This window comes from Pagrus major, chromosome 18, assembly GCF_040436345.1.
Source record: "Pagrus major chromosome 18, Pma_NU_1.0".
In the NCBI taxonomy this organism is placed as follows: domain Eukaryota; kingdom Metazoa; phylum Chordata; class Actinopteri; order Spariformes; family Sparidae; genus Pagrus; species Pagrus major.
Window position 1 is genome coordinate 5,463,764 of NC_133232.1, and position 22,390 is coordinate 5,486,153.

Consider the following 22,390-nt stretch of genomic DNA (forward strand, 5'->3'; position numbering starts at 1 on the left):
CGACCGAGCCCGAGAGAATAGTACCCGAACCCGTCCGAACCCGACAGTCATTCTGTTTTGTTATGTCCAAAACCGAACCGAGCCCGACATTATTTAATTACTGAAGCACTGAGTTTGTGTCACACAGTTGTTATGGTTACTATTTAACCCGATTACACCTGGTAAATGACCGTAAATAGGCATTGATTTGTGCTTTTCTGATAGTAGATTGTTTAAACACACGCACACACACACACACACATTACGCAGTGTCATCAGCAGTTAAAAAGATAATAAAATCTTACCATTGTCCGTTGACGAACGATTCTTATCGATTCATGTTCTTATCTTTTGGTAGTTTTAAACTTCCCAGATGACAGATGTTGTTTGGCGTCCTCCATGTTTTAGCTAGGCTAGTAACGTAACGTTAAGTTACAACTACTAAAGTCTGCCAGAAAAGTACCGGCGGGACCCCCCCCCTCAAAGTTCTGGCAGAAACAGCCAATGTGTGTGTGTGTTCTGTTCAGGTGTTGTCACGTAAATAACAGTTCCCACGCAATAAACAGGACAGACAATAGGATTTTATTTATTTTTACATTACATTTTCACTGAAAGCTGACCGAATCCGGCCCGACCCGTCGGGTACCGTCGGGACCCGTCGGGCTCGGATCGGGCAGCCACACTCTAGTGTGGACATAAAATCTTTTCTCATCTCAGAAGAGAATCTCTCACTTTAATCACTGTTCACAGAGTCACTGATGTTTCTGACGACACTTGTTTCATTGTTATTCATGTTTCACAGAAATGAACTGAGGACAGAGGAGAATAATCTGCAGGAAAATAACAAATATTTTAACATTTTAAACCTTTTGTAGGGGATAAAATGTAAAGTTATCAATAAAATGTCAATAAATAACAGTTTGGACATTATGACGTCTGTGTTGTGGAGAAATCTACTGACGTTAGCATGCTAACCAACTAGCCTCAGCTCAGTACCGGTCCAAAGAACACTTCTCTGGTGCTCCATGCTCACAGTCGGGACTGCTAGCCATACAGCTAAATACGCTAACAGCAGTCACAATTGCTGCCCCCTACTTGTTTGGAGTATGAATTCAACTGTTATCAAATTCCTACGTACTGCACCTTTAATCTGTTGATGGTCATGTGATCATGTTAGTGGTTACAGTGAAGCTCAGTATTCTTCTTCTCTTATCTTCATTATGGTTCGCTGTGGTCCTCTGAGACCATTAGCACAGGCTGTAAACAGGAAGTACCCAGGCCCAATCACTGACCCCATGATAGCTCCCTGCGGGATTCTGGGTAGCGTAGTTGACGTTCTCCCCTGCAGTTGGATGTGCAGCCGGCAGCACCGCCTCAGGGCAGCAGGTGTTTCTCATAGAGAGACGGCAGCATAATGAGGTCACATGACACGTAATGATGGGGAGGAATGCATCAACACGGCAAGGACTTTTTATTTTTCTTGTGGAGGGCAGCAGGGTGGATGTAAACCAGCGTGGGAAGAGAGCAGAGGAGGAAATGTTAATCTGTATGACCTCTGGATAACAGATGTAAGCAGCATCAGAGTGCTTATAGACAGGAAGCTATTATCTTATAGACAGGAAGCTACACTCCCAGGATCATATGGACAGGAAACTTATCAGTCTGTATGTAGAGGATGTGGTGAGAACACTCAGCCTCTTAATTAGAGTTATATTATTGTTTCTCCTCATTTTATTTTCTTAAAAACTGAGTTAGAGAAAAGTAAGAAAGATTCATAAAGATTACCATGAATCCTCTTTCATCATTCAGTGTGTTCACACCTGACATTAACATACATCTGACTGAGCACCTGTGATCAGATCTCACTTCCTGCTCTACATGCAAATAAACATCACCGGGACAAACAGACTCCATGTTTTTACACAAAGACAGAAAGAAGTTCATGTAGAACATTTGCTGAATCTACAAGAAGGAACAAATAATAAAGAATTAGTCAGAGACAGCGTTTCACAAAGTTCATAAAGTGTCTCCAACTCAACAACTCACTAAACTGAGACATTTGTTAAGGGAGTCTGGGGACTTTCTCCACAGGGACAAAGAAGTAGCCTATATTGGTTACTGTTTAGTGTATTAGTAAAATTTGACATGTTTAGCGTCAATAAAATGTTTCTTCTTTCATAAATGGAGTGTAAATGGTGAAATCAGTGTAAACAGTGTGTTCAAACAGCTGCTAAATGTTGGCAGGTAAGACTTTAGCACTTTAGACACAGAAGCAGACAGGCTGGTACAGCCATGCTGCCACAAACTGACACTTTTTATAAGGAGACAAACAACTTCATGTTTTCATTTAATGCTGAATTTACAAGAAGGAGACAATGATTTAGAATCTGTCAGAGACAGAGTTTCACAACGGTTATAAAGTTTTACGCTACTTAACAAAATTAGCTGATTTGTTAAGGGAGTCTGGTGATGTGGTTACTAGTTCAATGGTTCGATTAGTAGAAACAGACAGTGTGTAATCCATTCTGCTTGTTGCTGTGTCTTCTTCTTCTTCTTCTTCATTGGTTTTACTTTGTTACTGACGAGTTATTTCTGTATAAAAGAAAGCTCCGGCGCCTGCCTGCAGTGTATTATGGGATACAGTGTGATGTGATATAAATCCTGTTATTAATGGATGTCACTGAAGCTGTGTCCAAATTCAGGGACTGCATCCTTCGAAGGGCGCATTTGAAGGCCAATTACGTCACAACGCTGCGCGAAGGCTGTCCCAATTCGAAGGCTGCTCCAAATGTGGCCTTCTTTTCCCTCTTTTTGGAGGACGCACCGCTACTATCCTTCACAGCCTCCCATATCCCAAGATCCTTTGCGCGCCGTTGCTCAGTCCCGAAAAAGAAGAGGGAAAGCAAGAAAAATGGCGACATCAAGTGGCGCAGACTTGACATTTAAATGTAAGTATGGGTTTATACTCGGTTTTTACTCATTTGAACACAAGGGCGTAGGTTTGGTCTCAGCTTTGGTAGTGACATTACCAACCTCACCCCACCCGCTTCTTGAATAGGAAGTCGAAACGGTAATACCACGCATTTCATTACCACTAAGTGGTCAGTAGATGGCGACTGTGCACCGCAAATAACAGGCAAAACATTAACGGTATCCAAGATCATAATGGATAGGCCTATGGATATTTAGACCAGCACAGCAGCCCCAGTACTACAAACAAAATGACTACGCATTAAAATATCCAGAGACTCATGGCAATGCATATAGTTCAAGAGATGAGAAACTGTCAATTCAATGGGCTCATTTGACAACATTATGTTAGGATATAGCCGAGCTTACATGTTGCCATGGTGTATTTAGGGCTGATGAAACGAAACCTGCTATAAGGCCAAACCGGGCAAGAAGAATTCTTCTATACAAAAAACATATTCTTAACCTGCTCATGGCTTGCATCTTCTCTGTTATCTAAAGCTCACGCACAGAGCTTTCATTAGGTGTCCGTTTCCGTTATTAACGGGTTATTAACGGAGGGTATAAAAGAGCCTTTACACGAGGGTGGGAAACGGGGAAGACACACTTAGCTAAACATCGCACTCTGAATGCTATTCGTTTTTTTACGTGATTCTGTGCACACTATACTTACAGCCGCGGTAGTGAAATACGTTCGAATGTCCCTTTTCTTTTTTGGAGGTGGCATTGTCTCCGGAGCTTAGCCTACTGCATTGAAGTAGGAGTCCCCAGTCCCGATTGACAGATGCGGGGCGTTTTAATTTCAGCACATGGACGTTTGTTGTTCTTCTGAGTCGCATGGGGCCACGGGGTTACCTGACTGACACCAGATCAGCAGTGGCCCACTAACCATCACTCTGTCGCAGCCAATAAAAACAGCGGATATGGGTCGTCATAGCACGGAATCAATGTCGGAACGTGGCAAAAAAACAAAACGTGAACAAATGTAAAATAGTTTTTATTAATGCTACCATATGTGTACTATATTGAAAATTTGAAATAGTATTTCAACATTGTCAATGAATGTAGATTTTTCCTATATAAAATTAAAATGACAAATATTGGTAGTGACTATTTTGCAATCCTCGAACATTGGTTGTGACATGTCACGACCATCTATATAGAAACCTACGCCCATGTTTGAACATCCAACGCCAGATATGTTAAACTTCAGGGGACTTGGAAAACCTCCAAATTTTAACTTTCAGTTAAAATACGTGACGCTGGTAATGCATTAGCATACGGCATAAATTTGCATTAGGCCGTTGGAAGTAAAGCCTTAAAAGCCTTCACTTTCAAAATGTTAGAAAACCATAAAATCCATTCAGTCAACTCTCTTTCGCGGTCCTGGGCGGCAGAAATCGTGACATAAGGGTAAGGGCGGGAACATCTGGTGACGCAACCAGGAAATACTCAGAAGGCTAGACCGTCCAATTTAACAACGGTTGACGCGGCCGTTGAAGGTCTCTCCGAAGGACTCGCCTTCGGAGGCCACAAAGGCCGCGTCCTTCGAAGGATGCAGCCCCTGAATTTGGACACAGCTTGAGTGTCATGGCTGATGTGAGCAAAGCATGATGGGAATCTTATAGCTTCAGTTGGACAGTCTGCTGAGCTGCAGTTTGTTTTAATGTTCTGATTTGGATTCTGGTTTCTCCTCTCTGACGGCTCACATTCCTACATTTCCCAGAATCCTTGTCAAATATGTCAGGTATCTCCTGATGGCGAGCAGCTGAATGATGTCTTCTGTCCAGAAAAACAACATAAATGTGACTTCCTGAGGATGACGATCATCAGAAACAAACAAAAAAAACAGAGAAAACGTTTGAAACTGGTGGTAACATGTCCTCCACCTCTGTGTGTGTGTGTGTTAGTATTCAGAGGGCATCAGATCGACCACAAGTGCACACAGAGTATATCTAAGGTGTGTGTGTGTGTGTGTGTGTGTGTGTGTGTGTTCATGTTATCATTGGCTGCAGCAGCAGAGACAGCGAGGACACGCTTCACAGTCTAGAGGACATCTGATTTCATCTGTGTGTGTGAGTGTGTGTGTATGTGAGTGTGTGTGTGATTGTCAAGTGATTGGAGATGGTGCGAGTCAAGTCAATTCCTTCACGCACACACACACACACACACACACACACACACACACACACACACACACACACACACACACACGGTTGTCGTGGTAACCGTGTGATGCAGCAGGAGGCTGACAGACTGCAGTCAGCTCTCTGTGATGCTTCAGTCTGTCGCTCTGAATCTTTGTTTCACGTTTTCAGTCAAATGTCAGAAACTCACAGTCAGTCTGAGTCTGTGTTTTCCTGCAGCTGTCTGATCCTGAACGCCCCGCTGCCTCCTCCTCCTCCTCCTCCTTCTCCTCCCCCCTGTTTTGTTTTTAGCACACATGCTAATGTGGCAGCCATGTTGGCAGCCTTTGAAAGCTAGCAGCAGTGACAGTAAAAGTACTTTTACTGTGGGCTGTGGCTGCCATTCAGTGTTCCATCTGCGAATTTGGGTATTTTAACAACCTGAAGAGACTTTCATCTTCTACATTTACAGACTAATTACACATGTAGGCACGGGTTGAATTAAAATAAAATGCAGAGACGTCATCTTTAGTCACCGTAATCCTGGCACTGAGGTTTAGAAACGGCATTTAGACGACTCTGTAAAGATTACATTCATAGATAATATCAGTCAACATTTAAATGTGTTTTGGTCCATTATGACTGCATTTGAATCTCTGCTCACATTCAGTTTTTGGGATAAATTAAATTAACAAATTGATTTTCTCTGATTCATTTCCTCTCACTGTTTGGATTCTGAGGCTAAAAATCAAAAAGAAACCGGGAACTGAATCCCAGAGAAACCCAGTGAGACCAGTGACTTCATCTGCTCTGACAGGAGGGTAGGAACCAAAACGCTGCCAGATTTTGGTTCCTACCATCTCTTTGTCTCTGTTCCTATTGGATGTGACAGCTGATATTGAGAGGAAGCGGCATGTGAAAATATCTGAGCGCTGCCAACTGACCAGTCTGTGTGTGTGTGTGTGTGTGTGTGTGTGTGTTTGTGTGTGTGCGTGTGTGTGTGTGTGTGTGTGTGTGTGTGTGTGTGTGTGTTTGAGTTGAAATGAACCAAACGGAGACTCATTATCATGGTCACACACGCTCTCACACACTCAGACAAACAACAGTATTGACTAAAGGCTCAAATAAACACAAATCCACTCCACATATCGACTGAAACCAGAGCTCAGACTCACACACACACTCCGTACGATGAAGTCATGGTGTCAGATGATACTGTTTGGGTTTTAACTGAGGAGTCTGTGTGTGTGTGTGTGTGTGTGTGTGTGTGTGTGTGTCTGTGTGTGTCTGTGTGTGTGTGTGTGTGTGTGTGTGTGTGTGTGTGTGTGTGTGTGTGTGTGTGTGTGACATATAGTGAATAAAATATCCAGTGTTGGAGGAAGTATTCTGATCCTTTACTTAAGTAAAATAAATAATATCACACTGTAAAAATACTCTGTTACAATAAGTCCTGCATGACAACATTACATATTAAGTGTTATCAGCAAAATGTAATGAAGAGTTTTAATTAATGTGTAATTAACATTTTACTACTGTAGTTGGTGGAGGTGGAACTGATGTGAACTATTTTATTAAAGCATTTAAAATCTTAATTTGTAAAGTAACTTGTAACTGAAGCTGTCAGATAACTGTAGTGACGTACAGTTGAACTGTAGAGAAGCAGAAAGTAACAGAAAATAGAAATACTAGTACCTCAACTTTGTACTTTTTGAGGTTCTTTTAATTCACTTCTATATTTATGTACGTTACCATTAATTTCTTAAAGTATTAATTTACTTTTTCTTTTGTTTTACTGTTTACTTTATTCATTTATATATTTCAAATACATTTTTTATTCATGTCTTATGTATTTATTTATGTATTATCTTGCTAAAAGGGGAAAGAACACAGAAATAAATAAGTAATTAAAAAAATTAAGAAAATGAATAGAAATAACTTGCAAAATTAAATTGAAAATAAATAAATCAGGAAATGAATGAAAATAAAATCTGAAATATCTATTAGTCACGTTTTATAAATGAATTCATCTAAACATTTATTTTCTTATATAATTCTGGCATATCAAATGACACATTATTTATTTATTGAGCCTTTTATTTATTTATTTAATTTTGATTTTGACCTAATGTCAGCATGTTAGCATGTTGATATTAGCATGTAGCTCAAAGCACTGCTGTGTCTAGTTACAGCCTCACAGAGCAGCTAGCAGGACTGTAGATGCTTAAGTACAACACATGTCGGCCATCATTTGACGCCTGTAGCACACGTGTGTCATACATTCAGAGAAGCAGGTCTCCTCACCAGAATAACGTTTACTTCATCATTTCCACAGATCCTGACTAGTTAACACCTTCAGTTTGAAACAGATCCCGTTGACTTGCTCATATTTGTCATGGACACGTTATAGTCTCTCTGTGTGTCAGACGACGGCAGCTTTCCATTGTTGTTGTCATTTTCCTGGCAGCTGTAACAGCGTAAGTCAAACCATATGGTGCACACATCATGCTGTATTGATATCACAGTTTCCACAGAAAGCAGCATCTGTTGAAGGCGTCCAGATTAAAGATAAAGTGGACACCTGCCTGATGATGGGACTCACATGTTTTCCGTGGCTGTGGTGTGAAAGCTGACGGACACACCTGGCTGAGAGACGACGGATGCTGTGGAGGTTTTCAGCCTTTTCTCCGCCATTCTGTCGTTCTTTGTGTCTGAGAGGAAAAACAGAAACTCTTTGTTTCTGTCGTTCATTCAGTGTTTTTTGGCTAACATGCTAATGCTCCTGACAGCTCTGTGCTCCTTTGTGTTTGAGTTTGTGATGTGTTCAGTGTTTTCTCTCTGTTGTTGTTCAGTCGGTGTTCTTGGCCGTCCTGCTGCTCCGTCCTGCTCTCTCTGTTTCACTCCGTCTGGCTCGAATGCTAATGTTCCTACCGGTCCTCCGCTCTGATCTGTGTGAATTAATGGAAGAAAAGAAGAACAGCTCTTTGTCATGGTCTGTTCAAACTTCAGCTCCGGGCTCAGCGTAGTCTCTCTTCACCTCCTGTTTTCCTTCACTGTCGATGGTTGTTTAGCTCGTATCACACCGGAAGATATTTGCTTTCAGTTTTCCCCAAACTGAAGATGAGATGCAGGATCTTGGCATGACGTCGTGTTGACAGAAGGTTAACTGAGGATGGAGAGAGACAGAGACAGAGACAGAGAGAGAGTCTTCTCATGTTATAAATCAGTGTGAACAGCAGAGGATCGTGGGAGTCGTGTGAAAAATCACAGGCGAGGTGTGAACATTCAAAAGTTAGGTTCAACTCACTTTACTCAGACTTTGACATGAGTTGTACAGGAGGAGCTGAGCCTGGAGGTGAAGTCAGTCTACGAGCATAATGAGCTCATAGAGGACTAAAGAAAAGAGACTGTATATCAACGGAAAACATGTGTTTCCTCAGAAATAGGTGCAGCAGTTTATCCGTGTGTCCTGGTGAAATAGGTTCAGATAGAAGCTCGGTGCTACAACACTTAACGCTAACAGCTTGCACTAGTCGGCCTCAGTAGCTCCCATAACTAGCTTGACCACAAACCTCTTTGTGTCTTCTGTGGAACAGTAGATATGAAAGCAGAAGGTGCAGCACAGCTAACAGGATGTGTAGAGCTCAGGTTCTGTCTGTAGTCGGACCTCTGTTTGTGTCAGAGAGTCTAAAACAAATTTGAATGTCACCTTCAGTGAAGTGTGACTGGATTTACTGGCTCTGATATTGTTACTGGTCTGACCATCAGTCAAATTCATAAATCCCAACACGCCCTCACACCTCGACTGATTAGGTTGATTGCTAATGGCTCCCGACCTGTTTACCAGCGACAGGTGAACCACAGCAGACCTTCAAGGGTGCGTGACCCTCTTTCCACTTTTGGGACAGACGACCTATACAGCTGATTTTGTGACGAGGACGTGCTGGATACCCTGAAAGTGTTCAGAGGAGAACCTGGTGGTGATCACGTTGCTTTCAGAGGTCCGATATGGGGCGGACACAAAATATGCTGGAGGAACTATTTATATATATGGCACCAGCTCAGGGAATGCCTCTGGATCGTTGAGGAGCAACAGGAGGTGGTGGGGAGGAGGAGGAGGTCAGGGAGGAGGAGGAGGTCAGGGATATCGTCTTCTCCTGCTCTCACCACCAACCTGAAACCAGATGAGCAGCAGAATCCAGATGGATGGTTTTCATCAGCAGCACAGACGAGGTTCTGGTTCATAATAAATTTGCTGCAGAAGCTGTGAGGATGATGTCATTGTTGTGAAGCTCCAGCCTTGACTTGTGTTCACACTCCTCACTGTTTGTGTGTGTGTGTGTGTGTGTGTGTGTGTGTGTGTGTGTGTGTGTGTGTGTGTGTGTGTGTGTGTGTAGAGGGGATAATTGACTTCCTTTAACACAGCCAGATGGAAATCAGCTGTTTATTGTCACCTGTTTATTCTCTCTCTCGCTGTTTGTCTGGTTTTTCTTCAGTTCATCCAAAAGACGGAGATTTTTAAGAAAAGCAGGTCGGGAGCTGAAGCGACAGAAACATAAATAGTGGATAAGACACACATTGACATTTTCAGCACACACTCCTCTTCTCCTGCAACAGCAGACAAATTATGGAGGTTTATTCCCCAAAGAAATTTACTGACGAGGCACAAAAAGCAGCGGCGGAGGTTCAGAAAGTGAGTTTGACGTCAGACTCAAGACTGTGAGGATTTAGCTCCTTCAGCTGTATTTTAAATAAAGTTCAGTTGGACTAAATGTAAGTGGTTTGGATGGATTATTAAACGACTGGATGAATGTTTTATTATCATCAGACAGATTCTGTGTGGACGGAGAGGTTAGCTTGAATGTTGATGTTTGAATGGAGGAAGTCAAACATCTGTGAGCTTCATGTTTCTGCTGTCAGAAGATGTGAGTGTGTTTGTTAGAGGGTCAGTCAGATGGAGACCGGATGGATTCAGGTTTGAAGTCAGTGGAGACACAGAGTTAAACACAGAACCAGCTGCTGCACCTTAACTAACTGTAACTCCTGTGTAACACAAGCGACTCACACAGCTGGAGATATGTACTGAACACACCCAGAATCACTCCACAGACACTTAAAACATCTGTAATAACTAGAATTACATATTACTAGTTACCTTCATTTTACAGTAATATATTACATTTCAATATTACTGTCTGTGTAGAGTAATATATTACTTATTACACTACTTTTTAGTTACTTTCAACAAAATGCCCAAATAACCTCTATAGAACAATTAAACAGTGTAGATCTGTTTAAATAAACGATGGTCTTGGACTCAGAGATGAGCAGACAGAGGATCACAGTCTGATAGATTATGAGATTTAATAAATATTTTTAATTGTAGAACAATGAACACATGGTGTGATTCATCATGTAAATTAAACAGCGTTATGTGACATAACTGTAGTAATATTATAAGTAATGTGTTATATTACTCTGTTATCACTAAAAGAAATATATTACTGTGACACGTTACCTCAACTCTGTTATTAACACTATGAACCAACACAAACACCGTAACAACTACACAATATAAGTACAACCCCAAAACTACAGCAGCAACACAGCAAGACCACTACAACAACCTCACAACCACTCTGTAATATCCCAGTAACTACTCATAATTAGGGATGTAGTAAAGTTTATTTATGTTATTAATTAGTCTGTCAGTTATTTCCTTTATTTGTTTATTATTTGTTCTATAAAACATCTGATAAAAATCCTCACCACAGACTCACAGGGTTGTTTTTGTAACCCACAAATATCCTCAGTGTGATTAGAAGACTAATACAATAAAGACAATATTAACATTTAATGATCCAGTGAAGTTTTTTGTTTCTTTGTTTGTTTTTAGCTTTAAAAAATCCAGTTAACAATGAGTCAGTGATTGATCACCTTGAATCAAACCACAGCACCACAACACCCGAGCAGCCGCTTTTTACTTTATCTACTGCTGCAGATACAATGTTCAGATTCACTTTATTGATTTATGATTTACTGATTCAGATTCAACAACTTCATTGATATAGGTCAGTTCATTCACACAAGCAATGCGACAAACAGAGGACAGAGAAGGACAGCAGGATGAAGAGCTTAAGTGAAATAAATACACATTTGATACATCTGTCTTAAAAATGTGATCTAAAATGATACTTTCTGAATTTAGTGACCTGACAGAAGGAATGAAAGATCTCGAGTATCTATTAGCTCTCCTCCAATAATATCTTTTCATGGTTCTGGTCTAACTGGTCTGATTTTCAGTCATTATATCACCTTCATCTTTGTGTTTTGTGTCAGTGCTTCAGTAACACTTCAGACGTCTGTCCTCTTGTTGAGTCTCATTGATAACGAGCTGTTGTAACTCTGTGACCGTCCCGTCGCTGTCAGCTGACTCAGCAGCTTTGGTTTCCTTCCCTCCTCGTCCTCCGACACACTTCACTCTGACTCAGCAGGTGAAACTCAAACAGTTTTCCTGTCAGTCGTCCTGTGGACCCTGCTGCCGCTCCGACATCCTGCTGGACATTTTTGAACTCCCATCTGAGTGTCAGAGGGTTACTCAGAGTTATTTAGAGTTTGTACCTTTTCCTGTTTTTCTGGAATCTTTTAGACTTTTCCAGACAAGATGTTGAGTTTGATATGTGGAGCTGATAATTCTCGTCACTGCTGTGATAAGTGCTAATCTGCAGAGAGGCTGGACTGACTAACAGCACTTGTTCCTTCATTTATCTCTCCCTCTGTGTGTGTGTGTGTGTGTGTGTGTGTGTCTCTGATTAAACACCATCTGCCGGGGGTGAGATGAGGGGGTGGGGGGGAGAGGTGGTGGTGGTGGGGGGGCAGAGGGTTGGGAGACCCCTCGTTAGAGACCTCGTTAGGGACTTCGTTAGAAAGTGCCAGACCGTTCTGTCCGTGAAGCTCAGCCATGTGAGAAACACCCTACACACACACACACACACACACACACACACAGTGTTAGTATGCTGCTGTGGTCGGCTCTACAGATGATAATACGGAGGCTGGAAAATAAATGTAATTAATGTCGGAGCTTAACTGCAGCTGATTTATTAATTCATACATTTAAAAATCAATCTATAAAAGTGATTAACTGTAACAATGGGTTTAGGTTTGTTGTTCCCTCCTCACAACACGTCCTCAAATTAAAGTTTCCAAACTTTTTTCAAACCGCGCTGACTCGCAGAAATCACAGCACAAACAAGCTTCAGCTCAAACCTACGGCATGAACATCCAACACAACGACTGAACAGGTCGTCAGTCAGCATCTGTCACACCAACATGGCTGCCGACACACACCGGACCTGAAAACTGGCTTCCGGTGTGTCTTCAAAGCCTGTCGCTCTTCATGGAGGCTTGGACACAGCGGCGACTAGAGGACAGTGGACACACTGCCTCAAATTCAGACACGCCAAACAGCGATCCATCAGGATGTTTCTCTGTGGACATCATCATAACGGCATCACACAGCACTATTATGTACAGTACCTAACCTGACTTCAGTTCAACAAACTCAACGTTGACCTTTGGATTCATTTCCCTGAAATGTTACTCAGTGTTGAGGAGGTAAACTGGTGGTACAGATTTCTCTGAGTATTGATCCGTGCTGCTGTTCACACATGACGTCATGCAGGAAATGATCGTGAACGTTTCAGGGAGAGACAGCAGGTGTGAACGAGGCTTTATTTAACCTTTATCTTTAGTCTCAACAGTCTGCGTCAGAATCAATCACTATGATACTAATCATTACAGACAGTGACAGGTTTTAAAGATCATTCAGGACTCATTCAGACCTCCTGCTTCCTGTCGAGTGAAAAACCAGAAGACCATTAACTGTGACTCATCCTGGAGTAATGTGTGTGTGTGTGTGTGTGTGTGTGTGTGTATGCGTGTGTGCTTGTGTGTGTGTGCGTGTGTGTGTGTGTGAGAGAGAGAGAGAGAGAAAGAGCAGGCTGGGTAATCTCATTACCTGGGTGGTCTCCACCCTGTGATTGGTGGCTATTATATTATCAGGCTAACACACACACACACACCACATGATGACTCAACCTGACCGCCCTCTCAACTCTGCTTTGTATGTCACAAATGTGTGCGTGTGTGTTTGTGTGTGTGTTTGTGTGTGTGTTTGTGTGTGTGTGTGTGTGTGTGTGTGTGTGTGTGTGTGTTGTGGTATTACAGTGCAGGATTACAGCGTATTAGTGCTGTTTATCCGTCGACATTCAGCTATTGATCTGAGCTGCGCTGTGTGTGTGTAGCCTATATGCCTGTGTGTGTGTGTGTGTGTGTGTACTGTGTATGTGTGTGTGTGTGTGTGTGTAAGTGTGTTCACGTGTGTGTGTTTGGTGTCTCCTCGCAGCAGCCTGATGAACTCTGACACCAAACGAATGCTTAACTTACCCGTCATTGATGTTGTTATCTTTGATTAATTATTGGAATAGGCAGAATGAACACACACACATGCACGCGCGCACACACATACACACGCACGCACGCACACACACACACACACACACACACAGGACATCAGTGGCTGTTGGGTCGAACATGAATATATGAGGATGTAATCCTGGAGAGAGCCGAGCCTCGAAACACAATGACTGTTTTCACAATGTTATTATCTGACACACACACAAACACACACACACACACACACACATGCACACACTCTCTCACTCTCACACACTGTTTACTGTGTCGGCCTGGTTGTGAAAGCATCGTAAATCCAATTCTGTTTGCTTTTTTTCTGTTTTAACTTGAAAGAAAAACATCTTAAGTCAGTGTGATGCAGTTTGGAGTCCTGCAGGCGCCCCCTACAGGCTGCACTGTCACATTATAGCCACAACATGACCAGCAAAACCAGGTTGTTAGTGTTTGATCATCATTGTCTCTGATGTCCAATGAGGAGAAACATCCATAAATCCATTCAGAAATCAGAGAAAACAAGTCACTCATAACTGCAGAACTCCCCTGAGAATCTTCATGTTTTTTAGTTTTCTTCAGTATCAAAGTGATCCAGTGATAGTTGCACATACATGGGTACACCACAAACAGCAGCTGCTAACAGCTAATTCTGCATAACTTGTAGTGCATTTGTCTGAGGTGGGCATACACACGGTTAGACTTTGAAAACCCTGTGCAACAGAAAAGTCTTTAAAATCATGAGGCTTCATCGTTTAAAGAGCAGGAACTGAATCAGGAAATCACAACAATATGCCTCTTAAATTCAAATTTTTCTGGGTGAAAGTTGAAATTATTGTCTCATGGTGGCACCCAGTGAGTCAGTTGTGGAGGTTTGTGGAGCGTTTGATCAAGAAATGTCCAAAAATCCACTTAGAAATTGTAGAAAAAGACTCTTTTTGTAACTGCAGAACTTGCCTAAGAATCATCATGTTTTTAAGTTTTCTTCAGTATCACAGTGATCCAGTGATGGTTGTCTGTACATCCACATTTAAACTACAAACAGGAAGTGCTAACAGCTAATCCGGCTCACTTTTCATAGCAGTAGTCTGAGATGGGTGCCCACAATGTTATGAAATTTCAACAATCTGCCTGAAATTTTGAGTTTTTCTGTGTAAAAGTTAAAATGTTTCCTCCTTTGGGCGCCTGATGAGAAGTCAGGGGGTCACCAAACTGTTTCTGTCCACTAGTTGTTGAGATGTCTCAATCTGGACCAGAATTACTGGACAGACGGACGAACAGACGTCAGCCTTCTTAGGCTGCATTCAGATTGATACAAACACAGATTTTCACCTTGAGATTCTTGCAAATTTTAACTGTCAGACTGTTTGTTCAGTCTGGTGTTGATTCAAGAACTGCACAGACGTTTGCTGTAACGGTTAAGACTTGTCTCAAAACTTATAAGGAACTGACACAAAAGCCTCTTTGTGCCAGTCTGCGGCGCCCGTCTACTCACATCCTCGCATTAACTTAATATCCGTCACACTGCCGCGAAAATCTGCCTCATATTCAGTCATCCTCTGTCTCTGGAGGGATTAAACCAGCTGTTGTTCACACGTCTGTCTTCATTCAGCAGTTTGGTGTTTTCGTTTCTTCTCCTGTGGACAGCTGGTCAGTTGCAGATGCTGTGATGTGTCGTCCAGATGTTTCCAGCTGCTCGCCTTATTGATTAATTGATCTAAGTATTGACAGGTTCCTCTCAATCAGACAGTGAGAGCTTCTTTCTTTGATCCAGTAGAGACGACTGTTTCTCACTGACTCTGACTCTTAAACCCAAACTCAGGTTATCTGCTGATATCACAGACAGAGCCAGGCTAGCTGTTTCCCCCTGCCTCCGGTATTTATGCTAAGCTAGGCTAAGTCACTGTATTTCTGCATCATGTTGTCTGTGAGGATTTTAAAGCACTTTGTGTGACTGTTGAGTTTCCTTCAGTCTGCAGAAACAGACTCACTGTTAACAGACTGAGTGCTGCAGGAAGGAGATTATTTCATCAGAGCAGATAAATAACTGGGCAGGAGCATCATTAAAAACTCATCAGCAGTGTGTGTGTGTGTGTGTGTGTGTGTGTGTGTGTGTGTGTGTGTGTGTGTGTGTGTGTGTGTGTGTGTGTGTGTGTGTGTGTGTGTGTGCACTTTAGTTATCATCCAAACAGATGTGACTATTGTGCTCCATTAATGAGGCTTTAGGGGAATAATTACAGCAAAATGAGAGTGTTTTTACTTTCCATCTATTAAAGTTCAGCTCAGACACAGAAACACAGAACGCACCAACAGTATATTCAAGGAAAAACACAAGATATCGGTCAGATTACCATAAATATTCAGAGGATGAATCCTCTTCATTCAGTGTGTTCACACCTGACATTTACATACATCTGACTGAGCACCTGTGATCAGATCTCACTTCCTGCTCTACATGCAAATAAACATCACAGTAGAACATTTGCTGAATTTACAAGAAGGAACAAATAATGAAGAATTAGTCAGAGACAGCGTTTCACAAAGTTTATAAAGTGTCTCCTAACTCAACAACTCACTAAACTGAGACATTTGTTAAGGGAGTCTGGGGACTTTCTCCACAGGGACAAAGAAGTAGCCTATATTGGTTACTGTTTAGTGTATTTGTAAAATTTGACATGTTCAGCGTCAATTAAGTGTTTCTTCTTTCATAAATTGAGTGTAAATGGTGAAATCAGTGTAAACAGTGTGTTCAAACAGCTGCTAAATGTTGGCAGGTAAGACTATAGCACTTTAGACACAGAAGCAGACAGGCTGGTACAGCCATGCTGCCACAAACTGACACTTTTTACAAGGAGACAAACAACTTCATGTTTTCATTTAATGCTGAATTTACAAGAAGGAGACAATGACTTAGAATTTGTCGTAGTCGTTTAACAAAGTTTGTTCAGTTTCTCCTCATGAAACAATCTTCTCAAAATTGAGCTTTTTTCAAAGGGAGTCTGGTGACTTTATTCACAGGCGACAAAGATGTAGCCTATATCGGTGACTGTTCACTGTATTATTAAAATGTGACATGTTTTCTTGTTGTTTCACGGAGGACGTCAGTTGAGTAGGAGGTCCTCTGACTTGGCCCAGGACAGATGTTTTATCTTGTCGCCATAGCAACCACTGCAACCTGCACTGATGATGACCATGTCAGGATGCATTAACGTTTACACTATAAAAAATATGTCGTGCCAGACCACCTCGAGTGATCGGGTCACAATGCATCTTGGTGGTGCTTGTTTTCAGAGCCGTCCACTTGTGTTCGATCACCTGAGATACATATTAACTCCAGGTATAAACAGGGTTCATGACTCTTCCTTTAGCGCCACCATCAGGTCTAAATTTACTTTTCTTTTTTCTATCTGTATTTAAAATGAGAATCATTTGTAAAACATGAAAAACATGCCACCATTTGCAGTTTGTGTGTAAATAGCGCTCACAGTCATCAAATACTGTAAATTCTCGAATAGACGCCCGCATTACTCAAACATTGGTTGCATGATAAAAGCTTTTTATTGTACAAAAATGATTTATAATTTGTAATTTATAAAGTCAACATGGTTCAACATAAAAAAAGAAGGAGAAGGTCAAAGAGTTTGTGCTTTGAGCCGCTGGAGGGTTTTTAATCTGAAACATCTGCAGGAAAAGTTTTTGTTGATCAGAGGAAGTGTTGAATCTGTTGTACTGATGGGAACATTTCTCTGCAAATAAACGTTGAGCTGAATTTAAACAACAAATTACAACAAATGATATAAAAGATCAGAAAACTTTGAGATTTGACGATACTACAAAATAAACTAAAACAAAATAGGAGCATAATAACAGTTAAAACCTGTTTTTCTATCTCAGACTGATCTGTTCACGTAGTCATCTGTTGTCAGCGGCGTGCAGCCTGACGCAGCGTCCTGATGTTAAAGTGAGTGAATGGCAGCGGCTGCGTGTGAGCGTGACGGGGATTACTGCAGATTTACCTTCACATAGCATTAACTCAGAGGATGATGGAGGGATGATGGACCATGTTTGCTGCAGCAGATGAAGGATTTAGCTTTATAGTTTCATGTTTTTATTCAGATTATGTCTTTTTTCTCTCCACCTGTTGATGACGACAAGCTGGTTGAGTCCTACATGTACTCTGTCTGAGGAGTAATCTCATGACGCTGCCACACAGTCCTGAGGAGGACAACAGCATTAACATCTGTCTCCTGAAAATCTCTAATATTCACTTTTATAAAATGAAAACAGCTTCAGGACATAAAAACACATAATGACTCATGTTCACCAACGTTTGCCATTTTCCAATTGAAACAACATGTTGGTGTTTTACACACTGCTGAAAAAACCTGTAATAACCTCTCCTCCTCCTCTTCCTCTCCTCCTCCTCTTCTCCTTTTCTTCTCCACCTCTTCCTCTCCTCCTCTTCCTCTTCTCTTCCTCTCTTCCACCTCTTCTTCTCTTCCTCTCCTCCTCTTCCTCTCACTCTCTTTCTCTCCTCCTCCTCCTCCTCTTCCTCTCCTCCTCTTCTTCCTCTCCTCCTCTTCCTCTCACTCTCTTTCTCTCCTCCTCCTCCTCCTCTTCCTCTCTACAGGAGATGTGGTGGACATCTACCAGAGGGAGTTCCTGGCGTTGAGGGAGCGCCTCCACTCGGCCGAGCAGGAGAACCTGCGGCGCTCCAAAGAGCTCAACCTGGTCCTGGAGGAGATCAAGAGGGCCATCGCAGAGAAACAGGCGCTGAGAGACATCAACCGCACCTGGAGCAGCCTCTCCGGTCAGTGAGAGTCTCATCTGATGTGACCCGGTCCAGTGTGGTATCATCTGGGTTTATATAAAGTAACCTGGTCCCGCCCGGTCTTGTGTTCTGGTTTCAGAGGAGACGAGGCTGAAGCTGTGGAATGTGAGCAGCAGTAAAAACGTCCTGCAGCTTCCCTCCATCTTCCATCATCTTCCTCACCTGCTGAACAGAGAGGACAGCCTGCTGCCGGCCGTGCACGTGGGGCAGGGACGCACCGGAGGTGAAACACCAGCTTACCGTCTCCATGATAACAAACACAAAAACGACTCACATGAACTTATTCATTCAGCGCATTAAAGGCTGAAAGAAAATAAGAAAACGTCATTAAATCACACACACCTCCACTCCGGCCCGGGGGACCTGCAGAATAATCAACCCAGGCACGGTGCACCTTCCCTGGGGAAACAGCTCACTGAGGCCCCCCTGATACACTCCACACAGCCGGGAGAATAAAACAGCTACAAGCAACCAGGCTGGACCAAGGTCACTGTGTGTGTGTGTGTGTGTGTGTGTGTGTGTGTGTGTGTGTGTGTGTGTCAGGTCTAATTTAGTTGTAAAGCATTTTTTCTGCTTAGTAAACCGTTTCCTGACAAGTGTGCTGTACACAGAGGGCATAAATACAGAACCAGAGAACAAACACATCAGAAAATCTAAGATATTACTGTGTGTGTGTGTGTGTGTGTGTGTGTGCGCGCGCGCGCGCGCGTGCACACAGTCAAATATATTTATGATGCACTTTGAGTAAAACAGGTTAGTCAGGTGGAGGACAGAGAGATAAAAAACACGAGAAGAAACACTGAAAGAAATGTATGTGTTTTTATCTGTGTGTGTGTGTGTGTGTGGTGGTGGTGTGTGTGTGTGTGTGTGTGTGTGTGTGTGTGTGTGTGTGTGTGTGTGTGTGTGACAAATCTGATTTCGATCTTAAGTTTTTGAAACAATACAGACTCAACACAAAGCGTTTCTTTCCCGGAGCATCAAGTAGAGACAATCAGGTTAAAGAAAAACAGACTTGTTAATTTACAGATATACAGCCAGAGGCTCTGTGTGTGTGTGTGTGTGTGTGTGTGTGTGTGTGTGTGTGTGTGTGTGTGTGTGTGAGAGAGAGAGAGAGAGAGAGAGAGAGAGAGAGACTCATTGTCCTGGTTCAGTCTGGTTTGGTTTATAAAATCAGGATTTATCATAGATTGTTGATAAACACATCAAAATAAAATGAAATTAAACCGCCTGGAGAGACGATGCCAAGGAGGGCTTTTATTGTGAAACCTCTTACAGGAAGGAAGCGCTGAGTTTAATTGCTGTTAGCTTGATATCAAATATATGAACAGTAAAGAGGAACCTGAGGGAAAGTGTGATGCTCAACGATCTCACTGCACCTCAGCTACCCACCAGATCCTCCGGCTCTGTTTATTTGCTGGAAAACCTGCCCAATCCCATTATTCAGGATTAACCACGGGCTCTGTGTAGTTGCTGGGAGTCCCTCACATTCTCAGATCTCCTGGTCGACCCTCTGGCTCCAGCTTCATGTATTTACTGGATTATTCTACAGCTGCAGGTCTTTGTGAACTACTGTGAACTTTAAAACCTCCTCTGCTCCCTGAACAACCTCCTGGCTCTGTGTGTCTGCTGGAAAAACTTTACATGTTCAGGAACTTTACACTTTCTGCTGGTTGTTTGAACTTGCTGAGAGAATCTCACATTCCCTGACCCCCTGAACTGTTCAGAAAATTAAAATCTTTTCCCCTTCAGATTTGTAAAGACGTTACATCACAGGAGGGGAAGAGGAACTGATTCATAATGAAATGTTAGTCTTCAAATTTACAGCAGGAGGTTTTTATGCATATTTTCAATTTTCACATAAAAACTAACGTGAGTGGAAACTGGAAGAAAATTAAAAAAACTTAAATATTGCAGCTACGGAGGCCAGAAACAGACAAATAGATCAGGATAACTCGATCAGAACAACATAATAACAATCTTGTTCATGTTATTACCCAAAATGCAAACTATAAAACACAATTAATCTTGTTATAACCTGAAACATTTCATGTTTTAATGTGAAACTATGAAAATAACAAGAAGCTTTTCTTCTTCTTTTTATAAGATGAAATATATCTCTGTTTTAATGTTATTACAAAATACAGACTTTTCAGGTTGCAACATAAAAAAAATTCTCTAAGAATATTCTCTTGTTATAACAATAAACTTTTCACACTATAATAAGGAACTTTAATAAGAAATATATTAAAAAATATCTTCTTACAAACCTGTTGCTGAAACAAGAAACTAATTATCTTAAATTTTATTCATTAAAGCTTATGATAAATATGATAACTTATGTTGTTGTATCAAGAAATGTTTGACGTTGTAACATGATAATAATATATGAAACTGTCTTGTTATAACGTGGAAATATAAGTTATTATCTATTATGTTTTAACAAAATATTTCACATTATGACGAGATGTTTTCATGGTTCGTTCTCACATTATAACATGAAATATTTCTTGTTATAGATAAAAAGTTTATTATCTAAGAAGAGAAGTTTCCTGTTATAAAGTGAACGTGACGCTGATGTGTTTCTGTTTCTGACGTCACGTCACCGTACAAAAACCAGCTCAGTGTGTCACTCAGGCTGCTGTGACCTTTGACCTCCGTCTGCTTCAAGGAAAACTCCACCTGAAGTCTGTTTCCTGTGTTGTCTCAGTCTCCATAGTGATGGGGGTTCCCAGTGTGAAGAGGGAGGTCCACTCCTACCTGACCGACACCCTCAGCTCTCTGATGTCAGAGCTCAGCGCCGCCGAGAAAGAGGACTGTGTCATCGTCGTCCTCATCGCAGAGGTCAGTGTGTGTGTGTGTGTGTGTGTGTGTGTGTGTGTGTGTGAGTGTGTGTGTGTGTGTGTGTGTGGATAATTGGCCGTCAACGTGAGTGCTTATTGATGCGTATGCTTTCTCGTATGCTTTCTGAAGGTCAGTGGTTTAGCTAATGAGCCCCAACACACACACGCACACACACACACACACACACACACACACACACACACACACACACACACACACAGAGGGATAATGGTTAGCTTCAGTGCTAACGCTAACCTCATACAGCTGCAGGGAAGTGAAACGAGGATGACGTGTGTGTTCACTGAAACATTTAAAGCTGTGAAATTACATTAGTGAGAAGTGTGTGTGCACGCTATCAGTTACATCACAACAGGACGAATGGGCGTGTGTGTGTGTGTGTGTGTGTGTCTGCAGTAACAATGATGGAGGTCACACTGTGAGCTGTGCCTGTGCCGCAGTTTCAATTCAATCGATGATTTGTTATTTTTTAACTTTCTTAGTGACTTTTATCGTCATCAAATCTCCAAAACAAACAACATGTTGGTCCGTCTCTTAATACTGTCCGACTTCCTGTCCGTGGCTCAGCTCCAAGCCCATTGGTTCCTACTGAAGATCTTTAAAAACTCCGTACAAATATATAGTTTCATGTTTTAAGCAGCTGCTCACTGTAGTTTTTTATCAAATGAACAGGAAATTGTGAATTTAGTGTAAGTTTTTGAAAGTTTTTGAAAAATATAGATACCCAAACGTATCTTATGACTGTTTAAAGGGGCAATTTGCAGGATATTGATACATTTATAAGAAGTTTAGTTTAAAACCTTGGCATGCTAACCAGCTAGCCCCGGCCCGTCCTGTCTCCTAACAGCACTCTGTAACTCAGAGGTGATGGTCTGATAGTTTCAGCTGGGAGATGTAAAAGCAGCCAGTTCACTACCGAGTCAAATAAGTCAACAAAATAAACTCACTAAATGTGAAGAAAGGAAATATTTTGACACATATTTTCCTTCTAAACAGAAAAATACAACCGTCCACCGCCTGAACTCAAGTTTCTGAACTCAGACGAGCTGAATCGCCTCGGTAACTCATCGTAACAGACACTTCATTCAGACTGAGGCTGGTTTCTGAGGAAACAGTCAGAATTCAGACTTTAAACTCAGAATTGTGACATTGAAGTCAG

At 41.8% G+C, this 22,390-nt stretch overlaps 1 protein-coding gene across 1 annotated transcript in view; it reads left to right on the top strand.

The window, feature by feature from the left end:
• The window catches only part of mgat4b (alpha-1,3-mannosyl-glycoprotein 4-beta-N-acetylglucosaminyltransferase B), a 106,781-nt gene that overhangs the window by 33,800 nt on the left and 50,591 nt on the right, over positions 1-22,390 (top strand). Inside the window, exons 2-4 of the mRNA XM_073487181.1 lie at positions 18,172-18,351; positions 18,452-18,595; positions 21,080-21,213. Of these exons, the coding sequence (XP_073343282.1) occupies positions 18,172-18,351; positions 18,452-18,595; positions 21,080-21,213 (458 nt within the window). The remainder of the gene's footprint in view (positions 1-18,171; positions 18,352-18,451; positions 18,596-21,079; positions 21,214-22,390) is intronic.